The sequence below is a fragment of the Lepisosteus platostomus genome, chromosome 19, assembly GCF_059453375.1.
Source record: "Lepisosteus platostomus isolate fLepPlt1 chromosome 19, fLepPlt1.hap1, whole genome shotgun sequence".
Classification (NCBI taxonomy): domain Eukaryota; kingdom Metazoa; phylum Chordata; class Actinopteri; order Semionotiformes; family Lepisosteidae; genus Lepisosteus; species Lepisosteus platostomus.
The window spans coordinates 7901472-7922992 of NC_142629.1; the positions used below are offsets into that span (position 1 = coordinate 7901472).

At 38.4% G+C, this 21521-nt stretch overlaps 1 protein-coding gene and 1 long non-coding RNA gene across 2 annotated transcripts in view; both read right to left on the bottom strand.

Annotated features, from left to right (window-relative positions):
• Positions 1-21521, bottom strand: part of foxk1 (forkhead box K1) — a 46234-nt gene that overhangs the window by 24061 nt on the left and 652 nt on the right. The window contains exon 2 of the mRNA XM_088612558.1: positions 256-453. Coding sequence (XP_088468684.1) covers positions 256-453 — 198 coding nt within the window. The remainder of the gene's footprint in view (positions 1-255; positions 454-21521) is intronic.
• Positions 10645-21507, bottom strand: LOC148645068 (uncharacterized). Its single transcript, XR_015928364.1, has 2 exons — positions 14206-21507; positions 10645-13441 (listed from the first exon to the last, which is right to left on the bottom strand). It is a non-coding gene; the product is annotated as an uncharacterized LOC148645068 (long non-coding RNA).

Here is a 21521-nt window from a genome sequence, read left to right on the forward strand (position 1 = left end):
ATGCAGCAGTTAGATTTGAAACTAAAGATTTAAAGATTTTAATCATTTAAAGATTAACATTTTAAATTTCCAAGAGTGGGGTTGGCCAATTTGCCTTCTAGTATAAGAAAATGAAGCAGGAAGGAGGCTATAGGATTCATTAAGGCAGGAGCCACATTAAGGCTGGAGCAGCAACATGGTCACTAATTTACAGGCTAAACTGTGAACTCATTCAAACAGCAGACTCTTCCAAAGTCCTGGCAGGTCCGTCCCTACCTGATGGTGCCAGTAGGAGAAGGCAGCGGACTCATCATGGTTCTGAAATCAGGATCAGGAATGTTGATTTTCAGAGGAGAGATCTGGGCATAAAGAGGCCTCACTGGGGATAATGGGGCTTCCTCCTTCACCTCTTCTTTGTGGTACAGCGAGGTAAACTGGATCTTAATGACAGTGCTGGGGAAACGAAATGTACACCTGGAAAACAGGAAAAAGAACAATACAGGGTTGTTGTTTTTTTAAAGAAAAGCCTAAAAGGAAATTGGACTCATTGCAAGCTTAACACAAACTTCAAGATGAATTGTTCACATTGCATAAACTAAGACTTAATAAGAAACACACAATACACCAACAGGGATTACATTTAGAATCGCACTAATTAAGTCCTTGTACAAATATTGTGTCATATTAAATAAGTCTGTGGGTCCAGTGCAAGCCTTGGAACTTTTCTTCTCATATAAAGTATTCCAGTTGTATTATAGGAAAATAAATCTGCACTAAAAATATACACATCTGTTGTTGTTCCTGATAAAATATCTGCAACAGTAGGAAAAAATAAAAAAACATAACAGAAGCATGTAGAATCACCCTGCTGTTGGGCTTCAGCAGTAATGTTTGGAAACACACAAAACCTAATACTGTTTGTCTAAATCTGCAAGATAAACACCTAGCACTTTCAACTCAAACAGTGTAATGCTACATCAATGATGATTACAGTTTAATAGACTGCCTGGCAGAGGCGGCTTGTTGGCAAATATGCACTGCGTGTTCCCCATAAACACAATACCACTGTAATATTGGTGTTCACATCCACAGTTCTCTATTATACATCTCAGTTACAATGAAACAACCTTTTCACTGACCATCACCGTGTGATGTCCATCAAAATGGCATCTGAAGGGATGAGAATTTCTCCTTAATTACCCAGTCTTTGACAAAGAACAAATGCTTACTGCTGCACCTTTAGTGCAAGATACACAAAACATAAATGCATTCATGCATTGAAATTAAACTCCCCTTTTAACATCATGTTACATAACAATATGTTAAGATGCTGTCAATGTTTCACCATCAAGTATTTTATAATTCTAAATACAATACAACCATTCTGTTATTATAAAGGTCCTAACTGAAATCCGGTTTTACAGTAGAGAACTATAAAAGAGTTTTACTGATGTGCATGTGCTCACAGAGGGGTATGTGTGGAGAAAAAGGCTGTAAGGTGCGATTGCAATACTCTTCAGTCAGGATGTGGTTGTTGAGGAGGAACCTCCAAATTTTACCAGCAAACAGGGGAAAGACAGGTTTGTTGTTTGCGTTGCTACGGGAATCCGCTTCAGTGCAGATTGAGAAAACCAGTTACAGGACATAAAAAAAGCCTACCTCTGTTTCCGATTAAAAGTCACATGGCCAAAACTTACAACCCTTCTATAATTATATCGACTTGTAATTATTGTGAAACATTTGAACCCACTTTTATTAATAGACAAAGTTAACCAATAGCTATAAGCAACCAAAAAAACACAGGCTGTTAGAGAGTGGTAATACCAGTCATTTGTTGAAACTGACAATTATGGTTGTATTATACTTCAAATATTTATATGTTAAAATGTTAAATGTAAATTTTGCATTACCGATGTAGGAAAAATGATTTAATAAAGCTCTTGACTGACACTGTAATCTACTGTAATGTTATATAGGATTCTGTTTGCTACATAAACAAAACATACTGACAAGCTACATTAGAATGGCTTTTGATTCTGAAACAGACTTGCTTTAATAATTCTTTGAAAGCTATATAAACTCTGCAAGAAAGAAGTTGTCACTAGTGTTAAGCATGCCTTGTACAAAAAGCCCTACTTCATGGTTCTAATGAGAAAGTATTAGCAAAGTCCAGAACATATAAGTCTGCTGTAACTCCTGACCTTATTCAGATATAAATATTTGAAACACAAAGTCTTATAATGCCTCTTCTCACATAGAGACCACATTTGGCATGATAAACCAAGATAAGTAAAGTTACCAACAGGGAAAAAAATCTGAAGTCCTCAAAAACTTAATCTGCGTGACAAACTAATGTGCTTGTTAATTAGAATATCAAGACAGCAAAGCAGAGCTGCAAAGCTATCCATGCTGAAAGACTACCAAGTAATGCTAGTGAAACAGGAAAACACAGGAAGAACCACAGGAAAAGCAACTGAACAGAAAGACAAACCAGGGAATCCGAATTAGCTTAATATAGATATACAGTAGTATTACTTCAAAAACATAGTCAATGACCAGCTCAGATTAGTTTACCTGCAGATCAAAAATTCTAAAAAAATCAATCTGAGCTCAAGAAGGAAAGCAAAACTTTCTAAGGAAAAATCCCTTCAGGTTTTTTTTGTTTGCACAGCCTATCAGAGACAAATGATGACAACTCTTTAGGTGGTTAATGCTTCTCCCCTGGGAATATTGGTGCAGTGGAAGAAATATTTACACAAGGCCCACAAAAGAAAGCCACATTCAGTGCTGCAGTGTACACAGTACAGTTGTTTTGGAAGTCAAGCTTGCGCCCATCCAGAGATTTTGCTCTTTTTCATCTGTTGCTTTGTGCCGCCTTTCTACTCAAATAATCACCTTTACTACAGCAATTGTAAAAAGGACCCTACACTCTACTACCCACCTATTTATTACTGTTATTTCTCCACTGCAGGCTAATGAAAGCAGCAAAGCCCTCAAACATAAGGTTTTACACTTCCTTTGGCATTGCCCTATTACACATCTCCCAGAAAATCAGAGGAGCTGGGAAAACAAATACAGTGGCAAAAGAATTGGCTTTTCAGGAGCAAATTAGCAGAAGAATGTAATAATTATTAGGAGATTACAGAGATTGTACTAATACTCTGTTGGTTGTGTAGGCTTCTTTGCTGTTGTTATTGGGCAAGACATAAAAAGGTAAGGATATGGTTGTTTCTTTTTATTGCACTATGATGATGGCTTTGTCACAGGCTGACTTTTCGTACAGAACATGGCGAGAGGAGTAATGTAGTTTAGATTACCTTTCACATCAATAGCACAGCATGTATTGTTCAGTACAATTTCTTTGTATGCTATGCTGTACTCTTAACTAAAAATACAACCAGGAAAACTGGGGGATAACTGTGCTTTTAAAAAAAAAAAATGGGACTCCTAGTGGTTCGAATTCAGCAAAGACATATTCTGTTTTCACTACGTAAAAAAAACATTTGCAACTTTTTCCATATACAAGTAAAAGCTGGCTACGTGAAACAAAAACCTTCATACAAACCGTTAACAGTGCAGTACTAATTCTTGTCATGTCAAGTCATAAATGCCCCATTACGGCAATATTGTTTTCCCTTTATTATACTTAACAATACAAGGAATGCAGGATTAGCAGAACATCTAACAAAGCTGTATACCAAAGCAATATTTATTAATATAAGATTTTGGTGTCATAAATGTATCCCAGCATTAACTCACGCCTCATCATGAAAGGTCACTGCTGTTGGATGCCTGTGGCAAGCAGACTAAATAACAGAAGAACTTGTTTCCTTGGTAGCCTCTTAGCCTAAACCTCTACACATTCTTTCAATATAAGAATGTGAGACATATTCTACAATATATACAACGTGAGACTGCACTGGTGCAGAAGAAAGAATAATCAAGATATGATCAAAAGAGGAACACATCATTTCTATTTAATTTCCATTAAAAGTAAAATATTTTTCAAAGAGCACACAAAAACACCGGCACCCTGCAGTTTTTCCATAAACACTTTTATATAGGTCTCAGTTTCTAGAATGTGAGAGTGATGAACCCTTTAAATTCTTTCCAAAGAGTTTTTTTTTCACGATTCTGTTTTCACTGTTTTAATCAACAGATATCACTTCATATGGAAAGTACTGTAATAAACAGCTAATTCTGACCCTGTCAAAGTTTTCAAAGCACATGGTTTTTCAAGATCAATTTTTCAAGATGTTTTCTGAGATCATTCAATAGACAACAGGATTTTACTTAGTGTAGGATTTAAGCCAAAAAAATGCTCAATTTTGATACATAGAAAATAATAAAAAGTATTAAGACAGATCGGAAAACAAACAAGCTTCATCTTTATTATAAGCATCGTCAGAAGCAAGATTATAATCTAGTGTTCAATAAGCAAGTAAATAGAAAGATGCCTGGCAAATCAACAGAAGATGCCTTTTCAATTTACATGGGATTATTAGATATAGAAACCATTAGATACTTGAAAACTGAAGACGTTTTTCAAAAAGCAAAAACACTCTCCCTATGCTTTCAAGTGTTTAACAGGTTTTTATCCCTTTTTATGGGAGGGGCAATAGGTTCTTCTACTTCTGAAGAGGCACAGCACATCTGCATGAGCCAAGCTGCAAGAGAATCACATGACAAACATGATCGTAAACATTTGTACTCTCCAAGATAATGGCGTCAGTTTAAACGCAGTGGTATAAACACTGCATTATAAACAATCAACGTGTATGTCGATTGGTCCTGTAAAATGTTCTTTAACAAAGAGCTACAATTGTTCTGACCAATTAGTTGCACATTCCAATAAGTGCTGTTATATTTAGCAGTTCCTATGGTAGCATCTCTAAGGCAACCATTTTACCATGACTACACAACAAACCAACAGACAAGAGTTTTCAGAAAAGGCCTCAGTTTACTACTCTTGAAAACTGAAGACAAAAACAAAACGTTGACTGTAAAAAGAAAGATCAAAACAGAATAGCCTCCTAGACTGGGCCATCAAAATAAAACTGAATTGAATAATTATCTCAGTCTTAATCACAGGCCGAGATCAGAGTACCTTTTCTTGTTGGCAGAGCTTATTCTAGCTTTCCCTTAACTTTCTAGAGGACAAAATGGTTTAAGAGTTATTAAAATTTAGCCTACACCAATACATAGCTTCAGTGCATATTAAAGCCTGAAATTTCACTGAAGATCCAGCATCTAATGCATTTGATAAAGAAGCAATCCATTCTAAATTCCTAAAAGGAAAAGTAAGATCCTGTAGCATTTAATTAATGAACATGTAAGATCCACAGGTTTTGATTATCTGATTTAGACACTGGTGCCTGTGAGAAGTAGATCTGCACTCGATATGGAAGTGCCTTTTGAAGAACTGCCTCAAAAAAACATCACAGCTATAATGAAGTGAAGAAACATGCAGCAATGCATGATCACATTTTGGAAAACTGCTTGAGAGGATGAAGAAAACATGAAACTATAAGTGGTAAATGGCATGCATCCAATTATACTCTGCAAATCTGTGAATCCTGCAGAAAGCTTTACATGACACCTGAAAGCAATAACAGTAGAATTGTACTTCTTTCCGGTCCTCCACTTTCATAAATATGATGAAAAATTTGCAACAGCACCACACAACCAACACAATGGAATTAACTTTTTAATGATGCATTGTAGATCCATTATTTTAGCAAACTAGTATAAGAGAAGTCCAATGGTCATACATAAAGGAATCAACCTGAAATGTTTCACTGATCAAGTGCATTTTTTCCAAAATGGAAGTAGTAAAATAGATAACAATTGTTATCTATGTGTCCTCTGTACCCCCTCAGGGAAGAGAGCAGAGAATTAACAGAGGCTGATCATTAGACATCTTTTCATGTCTCTTTCAATTAGTCCATAATAATCCACTCAACTAATCATCCAATAAAGATTCAAACAGTAGTATATTTAATAACATGAGGACTGTGCAATGTTGCAAAGGCATTCAATAAATCAATAAATCTGTGGTCATGCTTTGCCAGAACTACGGAGATGTTTAGGAGAATTTTCGCATACAACACTTGTTGGCAGATGCCATTCACTTAGTATCTGCAAAGAATATAATTTCATATAGAATTTTGCAAAGCTTTTGTAAAAGGTGTGCTTATACAGTACACTTACCCCTTTGGGGTAAGTGCAAAAAATGGTACATCTTTAACTACCGTAAGTAAACTCTTTCTGCGTTACATTACACCACAGTATTTTGACTTGAAGCACAACAGAAATGTAAATGTGTATCACTTAAAACAAGCAAATACATAAACAAATGCATAATGTATTTTATTATGATTTTGTTTACAAAACCAAGTTCCATAAAAATGTGATGGATCATCCTTTTGATGATGGTGGTCGATTGAGTTTGGAGCTGGATATATTTTACAGCTTAGAATTAAAGTAAAAATGTCAGCCTAGAAAAATGACAACTGAGCACAGCTTCATGTATGCCTAGTGTAACAGTTCTTACAGAGGTTCTCTCTGTTTGGTGGTCCAGTGCCAATTGATCTCTTTGACTTTTAGATTCTTGGTTAACTTGTTTCTGTTCTCAGTTCTAAGGTACAAATATATCCAACTTCAAAGGCACCTTTTCCCAACAACCTCCACATAAAAAAACTTTAATCAGCCTCTCCTCAACTTGCATACTCTTAGTTTTGACTAAACAGCTCATGAAATGAAAGGGTATCTGACACTCCCATAATGTGCTTGTTTTGCTTTTTCCAAGGTTGAACTGGTTATATTTTAGTCAACACAACTGAATACAGGTACTTCTGAAACGCCGAAATTGGAAAAGAATTGAATCTAATTAAAAATGGTTTAAACTTAAAAGCATGTAGTTAAAAATATACCCATCAAAGGAAAAAAGTCTGTAAGATCTCCTCTACAGCAAGCAAAGTGATATACAATGATATAATAATAATGATAATGTTTCTTTATTAGCCCTATACAATTTCTTGCATTAGGAATTCGTCTTTTCGCATACCCCAGCTTGATCTCCATGAGACACAGACACACAGACAGGGAGAGAAGCTTGGGGTCAGAGCGCAGGGTCAGCCATTGTACAGTGCCCCTGGAGCAGTTAGGGTTAAGGGCCTTGCTCAGAGGCCCAGTAGGATTCCTCTGCTGGCTGCGGGATTTGAACCGGCAACCTTCCAGTCACAGGCACAGAACCTTAGTCACAGAGTCACCGCTCCACCCCAGTAAGGAAGAGCCCAGGATTAACTTCTTCTCTGGACTGTGGTGGAGCTCCCGGTGGTACTGGACACCCCGCCCTTGGGCCCTCCGCGCACGGCTCGGTCTCCCCAGAGCTCAATGCCCCCCCCCCCAAGGACAAGGGTTGGGCTAGATCCATATCCTTCAATAGGACTAAGGTAGTATCAAGCTATATAGATGTGACAAAGCACAGAATACTTACATGTGACAAAATTGGTCTTGGATGGTTTTACTGTGACTCTTCAATGGAAAAGTGTGCATTAAAAGTTGCTACTGACAAAGGAACCAAGTTAATCACAATTTTGTAAGACTTTGTAAGACCATTCCACATTGCTATTACTATTACTGCCTGCTTTGTTACTAGCCTGCTGCAATATATCACCTTATTCATCTGATCCTTGATTTTAACTCGACGGTTTGTTGTACATGGGAAATGATTTCCACTGATAACCATTTTGTTTGTTTTACGGTATTCTAAATAGTGGAAATAAAAACACACCCACTCATGTCTGCATACATAGCCCATACTAAACATCATAAACAAATGCAGAGACACCTATAAGGTACTGAGCCACTGTTTAGCTATAGCAGGTGCTCAAATTCTGAATCCTTATCTTTTCCCGGTGCTTCCCGTACTCAGGATGACCATGAAAATATACTATGCATATAACCACAGTTATGAAGAAAATAATCTTTTTGTGTCTGGTGCACTGTCACGGCAGCTGAATTCATTATGCTGATCAACAAGATTGATCAACAGGGGTCTGCTGTGAAAGTCACAGGCTCGTAGCATGTGGCCATGGTTGAAAGCAATATAAGCTGTACATCTATGAAGGCTACGCACTAGTTTTCAGAAGTGGTCTTGTGGGATTCTGTCCCATTTCTTGGCCTGGACAAATCTGTTCACTGATCTCTGAACCGCTACATGTCTCACCATATCCCAGATCATCTCACAAATTTCCAGTGGTTCTCAAGCCTGGAAAGCAAGCCATATGAATACCATCATATCAGGATAACCTTGCAGGAAAGGCAGCAAGTGAGGTCTAAGGACTGGATCAATGCAATGCTGTGTTTTTCTTCCTTGATTTTCATCAGGTTTGACACTGAACACATTAATCCACCTCATCACCTGTGCCCAATCAACTTTCTCACTAATGAGAAGATTTAGGGTTTATGTAATAGTTAAAAGTCATATCAGTGTCTCATGGTCAATCAATTAATGAAAATGACACCAAACACATTTAATGAATATCCAAAATTGAGATTTTTCTTAAACCATTTATGCAAAAAAGAGTGATGAATTCCCTTTAAATGTATTGTATAAGAATGATAAAATTTAATTCATAATTATATTATGTTGAAACCAGTGTCAGATGTTTTACACAATGCAATTTATCCTTACACTGCATATTCATTACGTACTATATTTTGCCTCATTATGTTGCGAAAAATAGGAAGTGGAGGCAGAAGAAAAAAATCGCACCATTACTTGAACCGTTGAATCTGGTACAGACGCTTTATGCTTTTAGGATATTACACTGAAGTTCACAGGTCCATTCATCCACAACATCAAGAGCACCTGATAATACAGTAGCTGGAATGTACCTGTCAATAAGATCACTATATAAAATGAACACAGCATTACACCAGCCATTATTGTAAGTTGGTTGAAAGCACCGTCTTACTTGTAAATTCACACAATACAAACTATAACAACATTGTACATTTAAATCTTAAGGCATACATGTGGTGCTGTAAAGCGCTTGTTTTGTCTTAAACTACAAAGTGTACCGTTAAAGTAATGCATTGTACAAGATTAAGGAATACATTTATTTTGCAACATTAATTTTACAACATTAACAAGAATTATCTGTCCTACTCCATGAGCACTCATGATACTGATAACTAATTATCACTGTTGCCTGATTTTCCCAAGCAGAATACTACATCATCTCTTAGCATGGGCTGTGTATCACTGCAGACATCTGCATTAGACTTTCCCTACTATTAAAACCTGCAATTACAATTCTTCAGTGTTAAAATGTAACAAGTCAATGAGTGCTCAACACCCATTCCCTGTGCAACCCCCATTCACAATCAGACTTCAGATCTTAGGTGAGGAAACAAATTAGTTACAAAGTGTGCTGGTCTAATGGTTTGATGTGGTCACCCACAAAGACAAGAATCAAAAACTTGCCACTAACAAAGTAAGATAGTTACACATGAGAAAATCACCTGATTTACTTTAATTAGAGCCTGTCTGTCTAGAAACCACTACAGGTTTGGAGTACAACACAGCCTGAATTCAAGCATTTTCCAGAGGCAGTAATCACTGAGCGAGGAAAGATTTTCTAAAGTAAATGTTCTGCCAATCGACCTCTAAAACTAGGCTAAATCTAAAAATCACAGCTCAGAGTAATTTTCAGTCATTACTTCTAAATGATTAATAACTGTTTAATGCAACTTTGAAGCAGAATCCAGCAAAGCATGTGCATTGTACATCTTTTTCATTCTGACTCCAATTACAGAATCACTGCCCACATAGTGCACTGTGAATACGAACTGGCACACCTTGGCTGCTGCTTCTTGTTGCTCTTCATCAATACCTCATTTTCTTCACTAATGTCTCCCTTTTGTTTGCTGGTTTTTATTATTTGTTCAGTTGAAAGTACAATTTCTCTCACTCAGTAGTTTTCGATGTGGCCTCCCGCAAGCTCTCTGGAGTGGTTCACGTGCTCGGCTGGGCCTTTTCTTTGCCTTTTTCCAATCCCTTCTTGCCACTGCCCATCTGACTGCTTGATTTGACAATCTGACAGCCCCGGGAAGCCGAGACTGCAGCCTGCCTCAGCCCTGCGTGCTGTTGGACCCTGTCTGCCCATTTGGTTTACTGCGTGCCTCACTGCTTTTGTGCCTCTTTCCATGGTTCACTGTTTTCGATGACTGGACCTGTGTTAACTCGGATTGTCATTCTTGGATTTTTTTTCCCCTTGCAGCTACTGTTTGCTGGCTCACATCGCTGTTTGCCTTTCCACTTTTGTGCTGTAAAATACAGCCTCCTGGCCTGGATCTGACTGATACAGACTTTGTTAAAGTGTTTTGCACTGGAAAAGCATTGCCTGATGACTCTGGAGAACACTATGGTTGCATTGGTCTAGCTGTGCAATTTTCAAACCATCTGACAACTAGGGTAATTTTTAATTAGCTTTTCAATTCTTCCTTTTAAACCCAACATAGTTTTAACTGACAATTTTTTATCACAGCTAAAAAACCCATTGGCTGGAAAATGCATTCCTCTTTCGTGGTCTGTCTAAAACCACTCAGAATAAACTAATGGAGCATGTTTTCGAAAAAAAAAACTCTTTCAATGAATGCAAGATCCACGTTTTATTTTTGCTGGAAAGTTATATGAAACCACTTCCATTTCCCAGCTAAGCCACGTTTCAATAGTGCTACACTACATGGACAACAGGAACACACAAAAGCTAATGTGGGTAATGTTCCATCTTATTTTATGATGCTTATGCAGTCTTCCTAGTAGTGTGATCAGCATATATAAACCAGAGCATCCATTGAGCAGAAGCCATACAGAAATATTTTTGCAGTGTACTGATTAAGTTATGTGTAGTTCTCTATTCTTTTACAGTTAGAGATATGATCAAATAAACAGTATAAACGTAAAAATTATTTTAAATAGTTGTATACAGGAGTCTATAGTATACTTAGTTGATTTCATCTGGACAATATGCACCATGCAAGTTCAAGCTCAATGGTAGGAGCTTTGAACCTGTTTGCTCAGCTCGGAGGCTTGGGGCGAGTTTCCATGGAGACACCTTCACATGCGATGTATTTAATTCCACAAGGCCAAATAAGAAGGGTTGCCAAATTAATACATTATTTAAAAACACAAAAATGAAAAACAGGAAGTTATGCCCTTATTTAACAATTGAAGTCAGCCGAGAATCTGGAGCAGTGGAAAATAAAAATAAAAGCAAATATTAGCTTTCACTATTTTCAGAATCTTACCAGCTGCATCCCTGGTTTCATTATTCTTTACAGAGAGCTTAGAGGGTTTATATAAGTCTGAAAATATTGTTTTTACTTGATTTTGTTACACAACCTTGAGGGGAGGGGAGGGGCCTCATTTGGTTGTTATTAGCTAACTGAAAACAAACTTTGTGACTGGAGACAAAAGAGGGAAAACTAAAGAGAAAAAAACAAGGCAATTTTTAATACCTGTATGACTCTCTAACTCCACTGTTTTCAGAATGTTAAGATGACTTAGATTATATACTTTTATTACAACTATAACTTGCAAAGCTGTTAACAGTCCTAAATTAAAGATATTCTTTTAGAATTATCAGGTATCAAAATCAAGAACATAGTTCTTTTTACCTTTTGCAACTCATGCTTGTTTAATGTCACCTGAAATTAAGAAACAGGGCTGGATCTTTCAATCTACTCTCTCCCTCTTACATGAAGCAATTATTAATGCAATGTAATTGATGTAATGAGCTTGATATGATGTTGTACAAGCAAATCAAAACACCCTCCTTCAACGTTAATGAGGTCATTCCTGTTTATTGAACCAATAATGGTTTTAGTCTACTACCTTTTTACCAAACTATGAACAAGGGGTAGATGGAGGCATTCAGAAGTTGTCAGGGACTCTAAAGTTTGAACAGAACATATTTCACTTAGCTTTTTTCCACTGAATCACATCCAAAATGCCTGGAGCTAAGCCTTAAACTTGGTATTCTGTAGATGTGAAACACTCAAGCGTAGCAGCTGCCACTAAACACAGGTTTAAGAAAACCCTCAAGTGACACAAATAAAGAGCAGTGGTGATGCGTTTGGGCCCAGCCAGGGTATCAGTCATACCAGTTCCTACTACCTGGAAAAAATATATTTTATTTATTCATTTATCTCTGGTACAAGTTTTCTAAAATTTGCAGTACACTTCATGTCTGACAGCACTACACTGTGTTGTGGTACACCAGTTAAGAAACACTGACCTAGAACATAATTTAGGACTGTCAATGCAATCCAACAGTGGCTTTATTACAATTTTCAAGCAATATAATATTTGTTTGGTGAATCAAATAAGCTTATTTCCTTGATCTGTGCAGTATTAGATCAAAACTTACAGCCTATTCCAAGATCATTTATATGGGAAGGAAATACTCTACTAACAGTGCTTCGGTGTGTTTGATTTCACATCTCAACACTGCTGCATCTGCCACTGACTTTCACATCTCGACACTGATGTTTTTTTTGCAAGCATGACCGAGAGTCCCTTCTTCCACCCAATATCACCATATGAAAATGTGATTTATGTAGCTATTTCAAGAACTGTTTCTGTATGATCATGTTAATGTACTCCACAAATAGCTCTTGATGAGCTGGCTCTCTTTAATAGTTGCAAACTTTGCTATATGAATGTCCTGTATGCAAAACATGGAAGCATTCCTCTTTATTGCAAGGAAAATATTATTGATTAGAGATTTCACCAAATGACCCTATATACCATATTGACCTGGTATTTTTGTGCTATCGGTGCTCTACCCTCACCTCATGATTTTCTGGTATTTTACAGTAAAGTTCTTCCTATTTGTGCACTGTTTTGCCAACTGATAAAATGTAGTTCTCCGGCAGGGGGTAGAGTGCATTGCAGAAACAAGGGGCTGTTCTGCAATATCATATGTTTTGACCTTTTTTTACACACTTTCTCAAACACACCTCTGAACTGCATGGTGGGCAGGAGAATAGCCAACAATAAACATTATCTTTTGTTTGATCTCAAGATTTGAGTCTTCAATGGTACTGATCATGGCTATCTGCTCCATTTCAAGCCAAAAATGATACAATTGCAAGAAAAAATTTGTGAACCCTTTGGAATTACCTAGATTTCTGCATTAATTACTCATAAAAATGTGGCCTGATCTTCAACTAAGTCACAATAATAGAAAAACACAGTCTGCTTAAACTAATAACACACAAACAATTGTACTTCTTAAGTACTGAACACATTGTTTAAACATTCATAGTCTAGGTTGGAAAAAGTATGTGAACCTCTAGGCTAATATCTTCTCCAAAAGCTCATTGGACCCAGGTGTTCCAATCAATGAGATGAGATGAGATTGGAGGTGTGGGTTGGAGGTGCCCTGCCCTATAAAAAAGGCACACAAAGGGTGGTTACTGAGAGTCTGCTCTTCTCAAGAAAGAGCGGTTCATGTGAACAATGCTCTGATCAGAAGAAATATCAGAGGACCTAAGAGGAACTGTAGAGACGTATAAAGCTAGAAAAGGCTACAAAAGCATTTCTAAAGGTCTAGGTGTTCATCAATCCACTGAGACAAATTGTCTACAAATGTAGGAAATTTAATACTGTTGCTACTCTCCCTAGGAGCGGGTGTCCTGCAAAGATCACGGTAAGAGTGCAGTGTGCAATGCCGAAGGAGGTGAAAAAGAACCCTAGGGTAACAGCAAAGGACCTGCAGAAATCTCTTGAACTTGCCAAAGTCCCCGTTCATGTGTCCACCATAAGAAAAACACTGAACAAGAATGGTGTTAATGGAAGGACACCACAGAGGAAACCACTGCTCTCCAAAAAAAAAACACTGCTGCACATCTCAAGTTTGCAAAAGACCACCTGGATGTTCCACAACACTTCTGGGACAATGTTCTGTGGACGTATGAGACAAACGTTGAACTCTTTGGCAGAAACATGCAATGCTATGTTTGGAGGAAAAAAGCACTGCACACCAACACCAAAACCTCATCCCAACCGTGAAGCAGGGTGGAGAGAGCATCATGGTTTGAGGCTGCTTTGCTGCCTCAGGGCCTGGACAGCTTGCTATCATAGAGGGAACAATGAATTCAAAATTGTATGAAGAAATGTTACAGGAGAATGTCAGGGTAGCGGTCCGTCACCTGAAGCTTAATGGAACTTGGGTGATGCAACAAGAGAATGACCTGAAACACAGGAGTAAATCAACAACAGAATGGCTTAAACAGAAGAAAATTCATGTTCTGGAATGGCCAAGTCAGTGTCCAGGCCTCAACCAAATTGAGATGTTGTGGCATGACCCGAAGAGACCTGTTCACACAAGGAATCCCAGAAACATCAATGAACTGAAACAGTTTTGTAAGGAGGAATGGTCTACAATTCCTCCTAACCATTGTGCAAGTCTCATCAGTAGCTACAGGAAACGTTTGGTGGAGATAATTGCTGCTAAAGGAGCTTCTACCACTACTTTTTTCATTTTCATTTTTCCTCATTTTAAAATTGCTGATGTGGTTTATGTGACCGAGTAACAAATATATTGGCTGTAAGAAGACCTTCTACTGCACCTTGGACTCTTTTCCAAATGGAAAAAGCTGCCTTCTCTGCTCTTTACTGTTTTGTTACTCACTTCATTAAACAGTCTCCAAAATCAGGTCTTGTTCCTGTAGATTACAGTTCCTGTAGATCCAATTGCTATATTTTTTTTGCACTAAAATAATAGTTTTCTCACAAATTCCTGGAATTGGCAGTGGCAGCTCAATTACATTCTAATCTTGCTCTAAAAGAGCTCTTAGAACCTTTCAGTTGGGATTTAAACAGAGATACAGCACTGACACAATACTCGTTAAGATACTGTAGTAAACAGCTTTCTGATGTATGGTCAATTATTATTATTTTCCTTTGGGACTTCAGTTCAGCTCTTGAGATCTCCTCCTGCTGCTGGATCTCATGAAAAATTAACCAGAGATCCAAAGCACTTTTCTTTTTTGCTTTGCTCCTAATTTGGCTACCAGTAGCCAATTCATAAGCCTAAAAATACAATGTTACCTCACTTACTCCACATGTTACACAGGGTTCTGGGACAGGGTGCTAGGACATTTATATGCTGCCTCTTGGTCCGATTATGTGCCATCACGGACATGGGTTTTGCTGCCGTGCTTTCAACAGCTGTAGCACTCAGGGCTGTAGAGGTCTTTAGGTTGGTGCCATAGATGGACTTGTCCATTTTGAAAACATGGTGAAGGATGATTCGTCTCATCATGTTTCTCCACTGCTCAGTAGTTCACTGCCTGCACTCCCTGCAAAGGTACACTGCCAGGTGTGATAAGCAGTTTGTACACTGCAACCAGACTATAGTATCCATCTGGACTGTTTTTTTATTAAGCTGGCTGCTTGTACACCAGGTTGAATATTTCAGTCAGCAGATTCTTGTCTGTTTGGCGTAGCACTTTGAAATACAGTAAACCCCACCACCAATGCAATTTCCCCCAGCATGGTTGTGCCACAAAGTGGTAAAAACAATGCAATCAAAAATTCACTGAAGACACACGTTTTACTATAACGCAGTTTTTTGTCACTTTTAGACACCATTACTTGTCTTGGTCACTGAAGCTCCTGGCAAACAAGCCCCAAAAATCAACCCTCTTTTATAGTAACAAAGTGAAGTCTCCTCTTGCAAAAATGTTAGCATGTTTTAAATACAGAAAAGCAGCCATATCACTCTGCAACTCACAACTGGCAACCCACTGAAGCTCAGCAGGTGTGAGCCTGGTCAATACCTGGATGGGAGACCTCCTGGGAAAACTAAGGTTGCTGCTGAAAGAGGTGTTAGAGGGGCCAGTGTTCACCCTGTGGTCTGTGTGGGTTCAAATGCCCCAGTATAGTAACGGGAACACTACACTGTAAAAAGCCTCTGTCCTTTGAATGAGATGTAAAACCGAGGCTCTGGCTTTCTGTGGTCATTAAAATCCCAGGGTGTTTGTTGAAAAGAGTTACCCCGACATCCTGGCCAAATTTCCCATTGGCCCTTACCAATCATGGTCTCCTAATTATCCCCTCTATTAACTGGCTTCATCACTCTGTTCTCCTCCCCACTGATAGATGATGTGTGGTGAGCGTTCTGGCGCACTATGGCTGCCGTTGCATCATCCAGGTGGGGGCTGCACACTGGTGGTGGTGGAGGGGAGTCCCCATTACCTGTAAAGAACTTTGAGTGGAGTGTCCAGAATAAGTGTATAAGTGTAAGCAATTATAATTATTATAAGGTCTGTCAAGCATTATTATTTAAGTATTAGTGCTTGATGTCCCTCAGTTACCCAAGTGTTTCCATTTTGTTGTCCACTACCTCTGCTTTGTTGTTCTCTATTAATTACAGTCTCCCTGTGACATGCAGAGAAATTACAGATTTTCCTGCTCATGAACATGAAACTGAGTGGTTTAGCTCTACCTTACATAAAAGTCTTACTGCAGGTACTAAGAAAGCTAAACCAAAAAAATAAAACTAAGGCTTGAATCAACAGATCTTATTCTACAAATAAGCCAACTGGTGACAGTCTTCTTGAGGGCAGCAGATCATCTACTAAACTCATTGTTCAAACTTTGGACATTATTAAACCTCACTTAAAGGCCACACTTAATAGTCTTATTCTATCAATTGGCCATTTTTTCTCTTCTTTTGTTGTGTTATTACGTCTCCTACTGTACAGCACTTTGAGCTTCCTGAAAAGAGCTTACAGGTAAAACTATTTTAATAGAGTTTGTAATGAAAGTTCATGAGAAATGACAACAACCAAGTTCAATCTGACTCAGCTGTCAGTAATTAGCAATCACTGCTAATGTTATTGCCTCTCCAAAACACTATAAATACTTTACATTATACCCTTCTTTTCCTCACATAGATACCTTTGCATCTAACCTCCAGCCCATGTCACCTTGCAGCTGCCCCTTGGTCACTCCTCACTCTGCATGGGGGTCCCAGTATTCTCAACCTATGGCCAGGAAGTTAGCCCTCAGCCATGCAGTTAAGCCAAATTTTGACTAAACAATAATCCTTTCAGTACACTTAATTCTTGGGTATTGTTATTTCAAGTGATTTATATTTCAGGCTCCCAAGGCACCAGAGCAATTCAACCAGTAACAGTGCTCATCGGAGCACAGGTTGAGCAAGGTGCTCTTGAATGTGGGTTCGAGTCTGGGTGATGTCACTAGTGACTGTAATCAGGACTCCCCAATGGTAAAACGCCCAACTGGCTGACTGCTGTTGATGTCTTGGCTCATTTGGCCACAGGCCTCCAGGATATTTGCAATCATGGGGTGCTGTCAGTAAGGGGCGTGCCTCTCCTCCAATCTGTACTGAGTCTCCTGGACAAATCTATATAGCCTGCAACTATGTTATAAAATGATCCGCTTGATCATGGTGGGCACGACAGAAGAGTCCGCAGACATTTCCACATTCTTCTCTAAGCAAGGTCAAATGGTTCATGGTCATTCATGAGCTGAGAGGTGAAAAACCCAAGTGGTTATTTCAAATCATAATTTGAGAAAAATCGGGCAATTCTAAATTTTTAAAAAAAGTTAGGCTCCTAACTTTTCACTGACTGTAGGATGTGCAACCTATGTACATCAATATAGACTGATCTAGTTCCCTTAAACTGAATTAAGAGTAATGCAGTTACTTTTCATTTCTGTAGCTCCATCAGATCTATCTTTCATGAAGAGCATTCCTTCCATTTTTATGATTTTATCTTTTTCTTATCTTTAAGCTCTAAACTGACCTGAATGCCCAGAGAGTATTTTTTGCATCAAGAGTAAACAATACAACTGAAGGAAATGATAACATAAGTTAGCTGGAAGCAGTGACAACAACATAGATTTTAGATCCTCAACTTCTTGTTAACAGTAAAAACTAAATCAACCAATAAACATTGTGGCAGTCTGGATTTTGTAACATCTTTGGCTTTTAAAAGAACAGTTGAAGTAAAGACAGTTGTCCCTTCTGCAAATAAATAATTGAATTGCTACAGTAGCACTCCCAGGCATAACAACATGAATGTTAGTTACAAAATGGACATCAGGAATACATTTAATTCTAAAAGATGAACCAATAATTCAGTCATCCTCAAAACTTTCTTGTTGTTTCAAATTCTGCTAAAGGTCACTGTAATAATCATCAATTTCCCTTTGGGATCAATAAAGTCTTATCTATCTATCTAATAAGGCCAATCTGGTCGTGCGGGGGTGGCTAGCATTGCTCTCTCACAGCACTGGTGTCTTGTGTCCTAGGTTCAATTCCAGACCTGGGGTGCTATTTGCGTGGAGTTCGTATGTTACCCCTGTGTTTGCATGGGTTTCCTCCCACTGTCCAATGGCATACTGGTAGGTTTATTCACCTCTGGCCCTGGTGTGAGTGTGTATGGCGTACTGTCCAGGATGCATCCTGCCTTGTGCCTGTTGCTTGCCAGCTTAGGCTCCAGCTTCCCTTCAAACCTGTACTCGATAAAGCGGTTAGAAAATAGGGGTGGGTGGGAAAGTCTACAATCAGATGTTCAAGGAGGGGGGGGATTCTATTCGCGCACAGTTTGAGAAATTACATTCTGTTATCGTCTCCAGAAAACACAGTATCCGTTAAACAAATGAAGAGCTGTCTGGTGATGAATTAAAAGTAAACACACAAGGCTACTAAGTGGCTTGATATGTAAAGCACAAGCTGACCTCCAGGACAGAGCAGCGGACTTCACAAGTTCACCATGACTCCTCTAGGTTCCCCTGAACACAGCTGGGTCAGCACCACTAGCAGATGGGCTTGAACCGCCTGCGAAACTGAGACCTCTGTGACTTCATGGGTGCCTGCAGCCTTGCAATTCCCTGACCAAGAGGTACGCCATTCCTCCAATTGGCACTGCCTTCCCGTACAATTACTGCAAATCCCGCTTGTCAAAAAAGAAGCAGTTTGGGCAGGTAGGGGGAAGAAGCTCTTTCCTCACTATCCCGTGTGTGTATAGGGATAGTTACTGCATGCTGAAAAGACAATTCCAATTTAGTTGATATATAAAAAAACCTAAACAGTCACTATATACTAGGCAAGTTAGCACAATAATTCCAGTTGGTCTTTGTTGCCACAGTAATGCGACAGGTCTCTAACCATTTCATACACTCTGCAGTGTTAAAAGAATATTTTGTTAACCTTCACATTGCTCTAAACGTCTTTTCACCATGACAAAACATGAAGTAATACCACATTCTTTGCAAGTAAAACATTTTAAACAAAACATCTGACTGTACAATAATTCATTTCAGAAATAATCTCCTGCCTGTTCAGACCCATCTTGACAACTTTATATCATGGATCTACATAATGCTTAGTGAGCAGATCGTGCGACGAGCACAAAGAATAATTAATAATTAATCAAACAGAGCCCGACCTCTACAGTAACTCCTCCAATACCACTTCTAAAAGAATCTGTCCAGTTTCACCATGTGTAGACCTATGAGTTACAATGCCAATATTATCAAGGAATGTAATATTAAAGGCATTATTTTTTAAAAATGTATGGGACAAGATTTGTGTTGTAATGTGTGAATGTGCTGGATAAATGGGATTTTTAATCATCTAATAATGAAGACCAAAGAAGAAAAATAATTGTTTTGGTTCCTACTTCCTGAGGCATAGAATGGGTTCTCCTGCTGAGCTGAAGAATTGCACAATTGTGCAAAAATGATTTGATAGTTCAGGGATGCCAGCTCGTCTGTTAAGCAGTGACTTAAATTCACTGCAGTATGGACAGACACCCCAAGAAGAAAATTTAAGTGATGTGACCAACGAACCCAATGAGTATAGCTTTGATCAAATCTTCTGAAATGCAGTTCTACGGTTTAATGTTTTGGTAAATATACACTTCATCTTGATAACGCACATGAAGGAACTAGTATTTGTTTCTTTTTTTCCTTATCAGAGATTCGCTGAACCGCCAAGGTCTTCTCGTGCTACAACAGGGAAGTCAGATGAAAAACGTCGGTTGTGATTACAGTTCCACTCCTGTCTCTCTCGGTAGACGCTTCAAAATATACTGCAAGTCAAATCTAAAATTTCGGAAAATATTATTCTGAGTGGCGGGGGAGGAAGCAAAACTGAAGGGCATTTCAGTTGTTAGCAGTCGCACGTCTCTTCCTCGGACTCCCTGAGCAAGAGCCCATCTGTTGCTCGTGTGACGTCACGTGTTTATATTCGCGCAGGCATCACAGCAAGAGGCCTATCTACTGAAGTACAAGCCTCACGTGTACGCCAAACGCCAAAGCTTATTTTTGTAACGCTACCTTCGGGATTTATCCTCTCCAAAAATACCGGGGGGAAAAAACGGTAAAAACGATACTTAAAACATCTTCCAAAATGGAAAGTCCAAATTGTATACAATAGAAAGCACATTTAAAAATGCTAAGCATGTTGAAACATGAGGTGTGACGTATTGACAGCCCAGCGCAAACTGATAAGTCTGGGAGAAATCAAAACCAGTACCGATATCTGAAGCATTTTTTTTTTACTTATGCGGCTTTGCAACATATTTGCATGTGTAGCTCGCATTCCAGCGCTTGTTTGCCTAGGTAATATAAAAAAGTTTGTATTAATCACAGAGGCCGGGCCTTCCTCACAACTAATCTGTAGAAGAGGAAAAACCTGTATTAGCACATGGAAAATAGGTGTGTATGTTATGATAGGGCGCCTTACATTCTGCAATAAAGAAATGAAATTTGATTTCACTGTAACAGTTTTGGTTTGAATTTCTTTTATGTGGAAATTGGGTATACTGTAACACAAGAGGTTAAATTTGGACAGGAACCTCAAGTCGAGCAATTCATATATTGTCAACAACTTGAACAGTACGAAAACCCTCTTTTAAACTTGAGACTGTGCATGTGAGAACGAAATAATGCAACGTGGCTGAGGTTTTTTTATAGTAACAAAATAAGTTCAACATTATCACTGGAATGTCAGTAAAGGAAATCTGTTACTTTACTAACTCAAAGTTATAATTACTCTTAATTATTACCATTTTGAACCTATCCAAGAAATGATACAGCACATTAGCGCAGATTTAAAGTTCTGAAAAACAATATTCAGTAATATCCTACACAATACCAAAAATATCTGAAACGAACTATGTCACTTAGAAAACATTGTTCTTCTTCTTTTGGATGCCTTTTTGTGTTTAACAAATTGCAAACATCTTAGAAAACATGCAGATACAGTATCATGCCAAGGTCAGAATCCAAGGTAAAATAGTTTAAAGTAAATGTCATGTTTATAGGCCTTTATAAGAAGGCATACCACGCTCATGTTTCACGAAATATAATTCACGCATATGGGCAACCGCACTTTTGCAGACTTCGACCACATACTTTTACTTTTCAGTGTTTCCGCGACTTTTAAGTACTTAGTATTTAAGCACATCGCTGACTGGTAACTTAC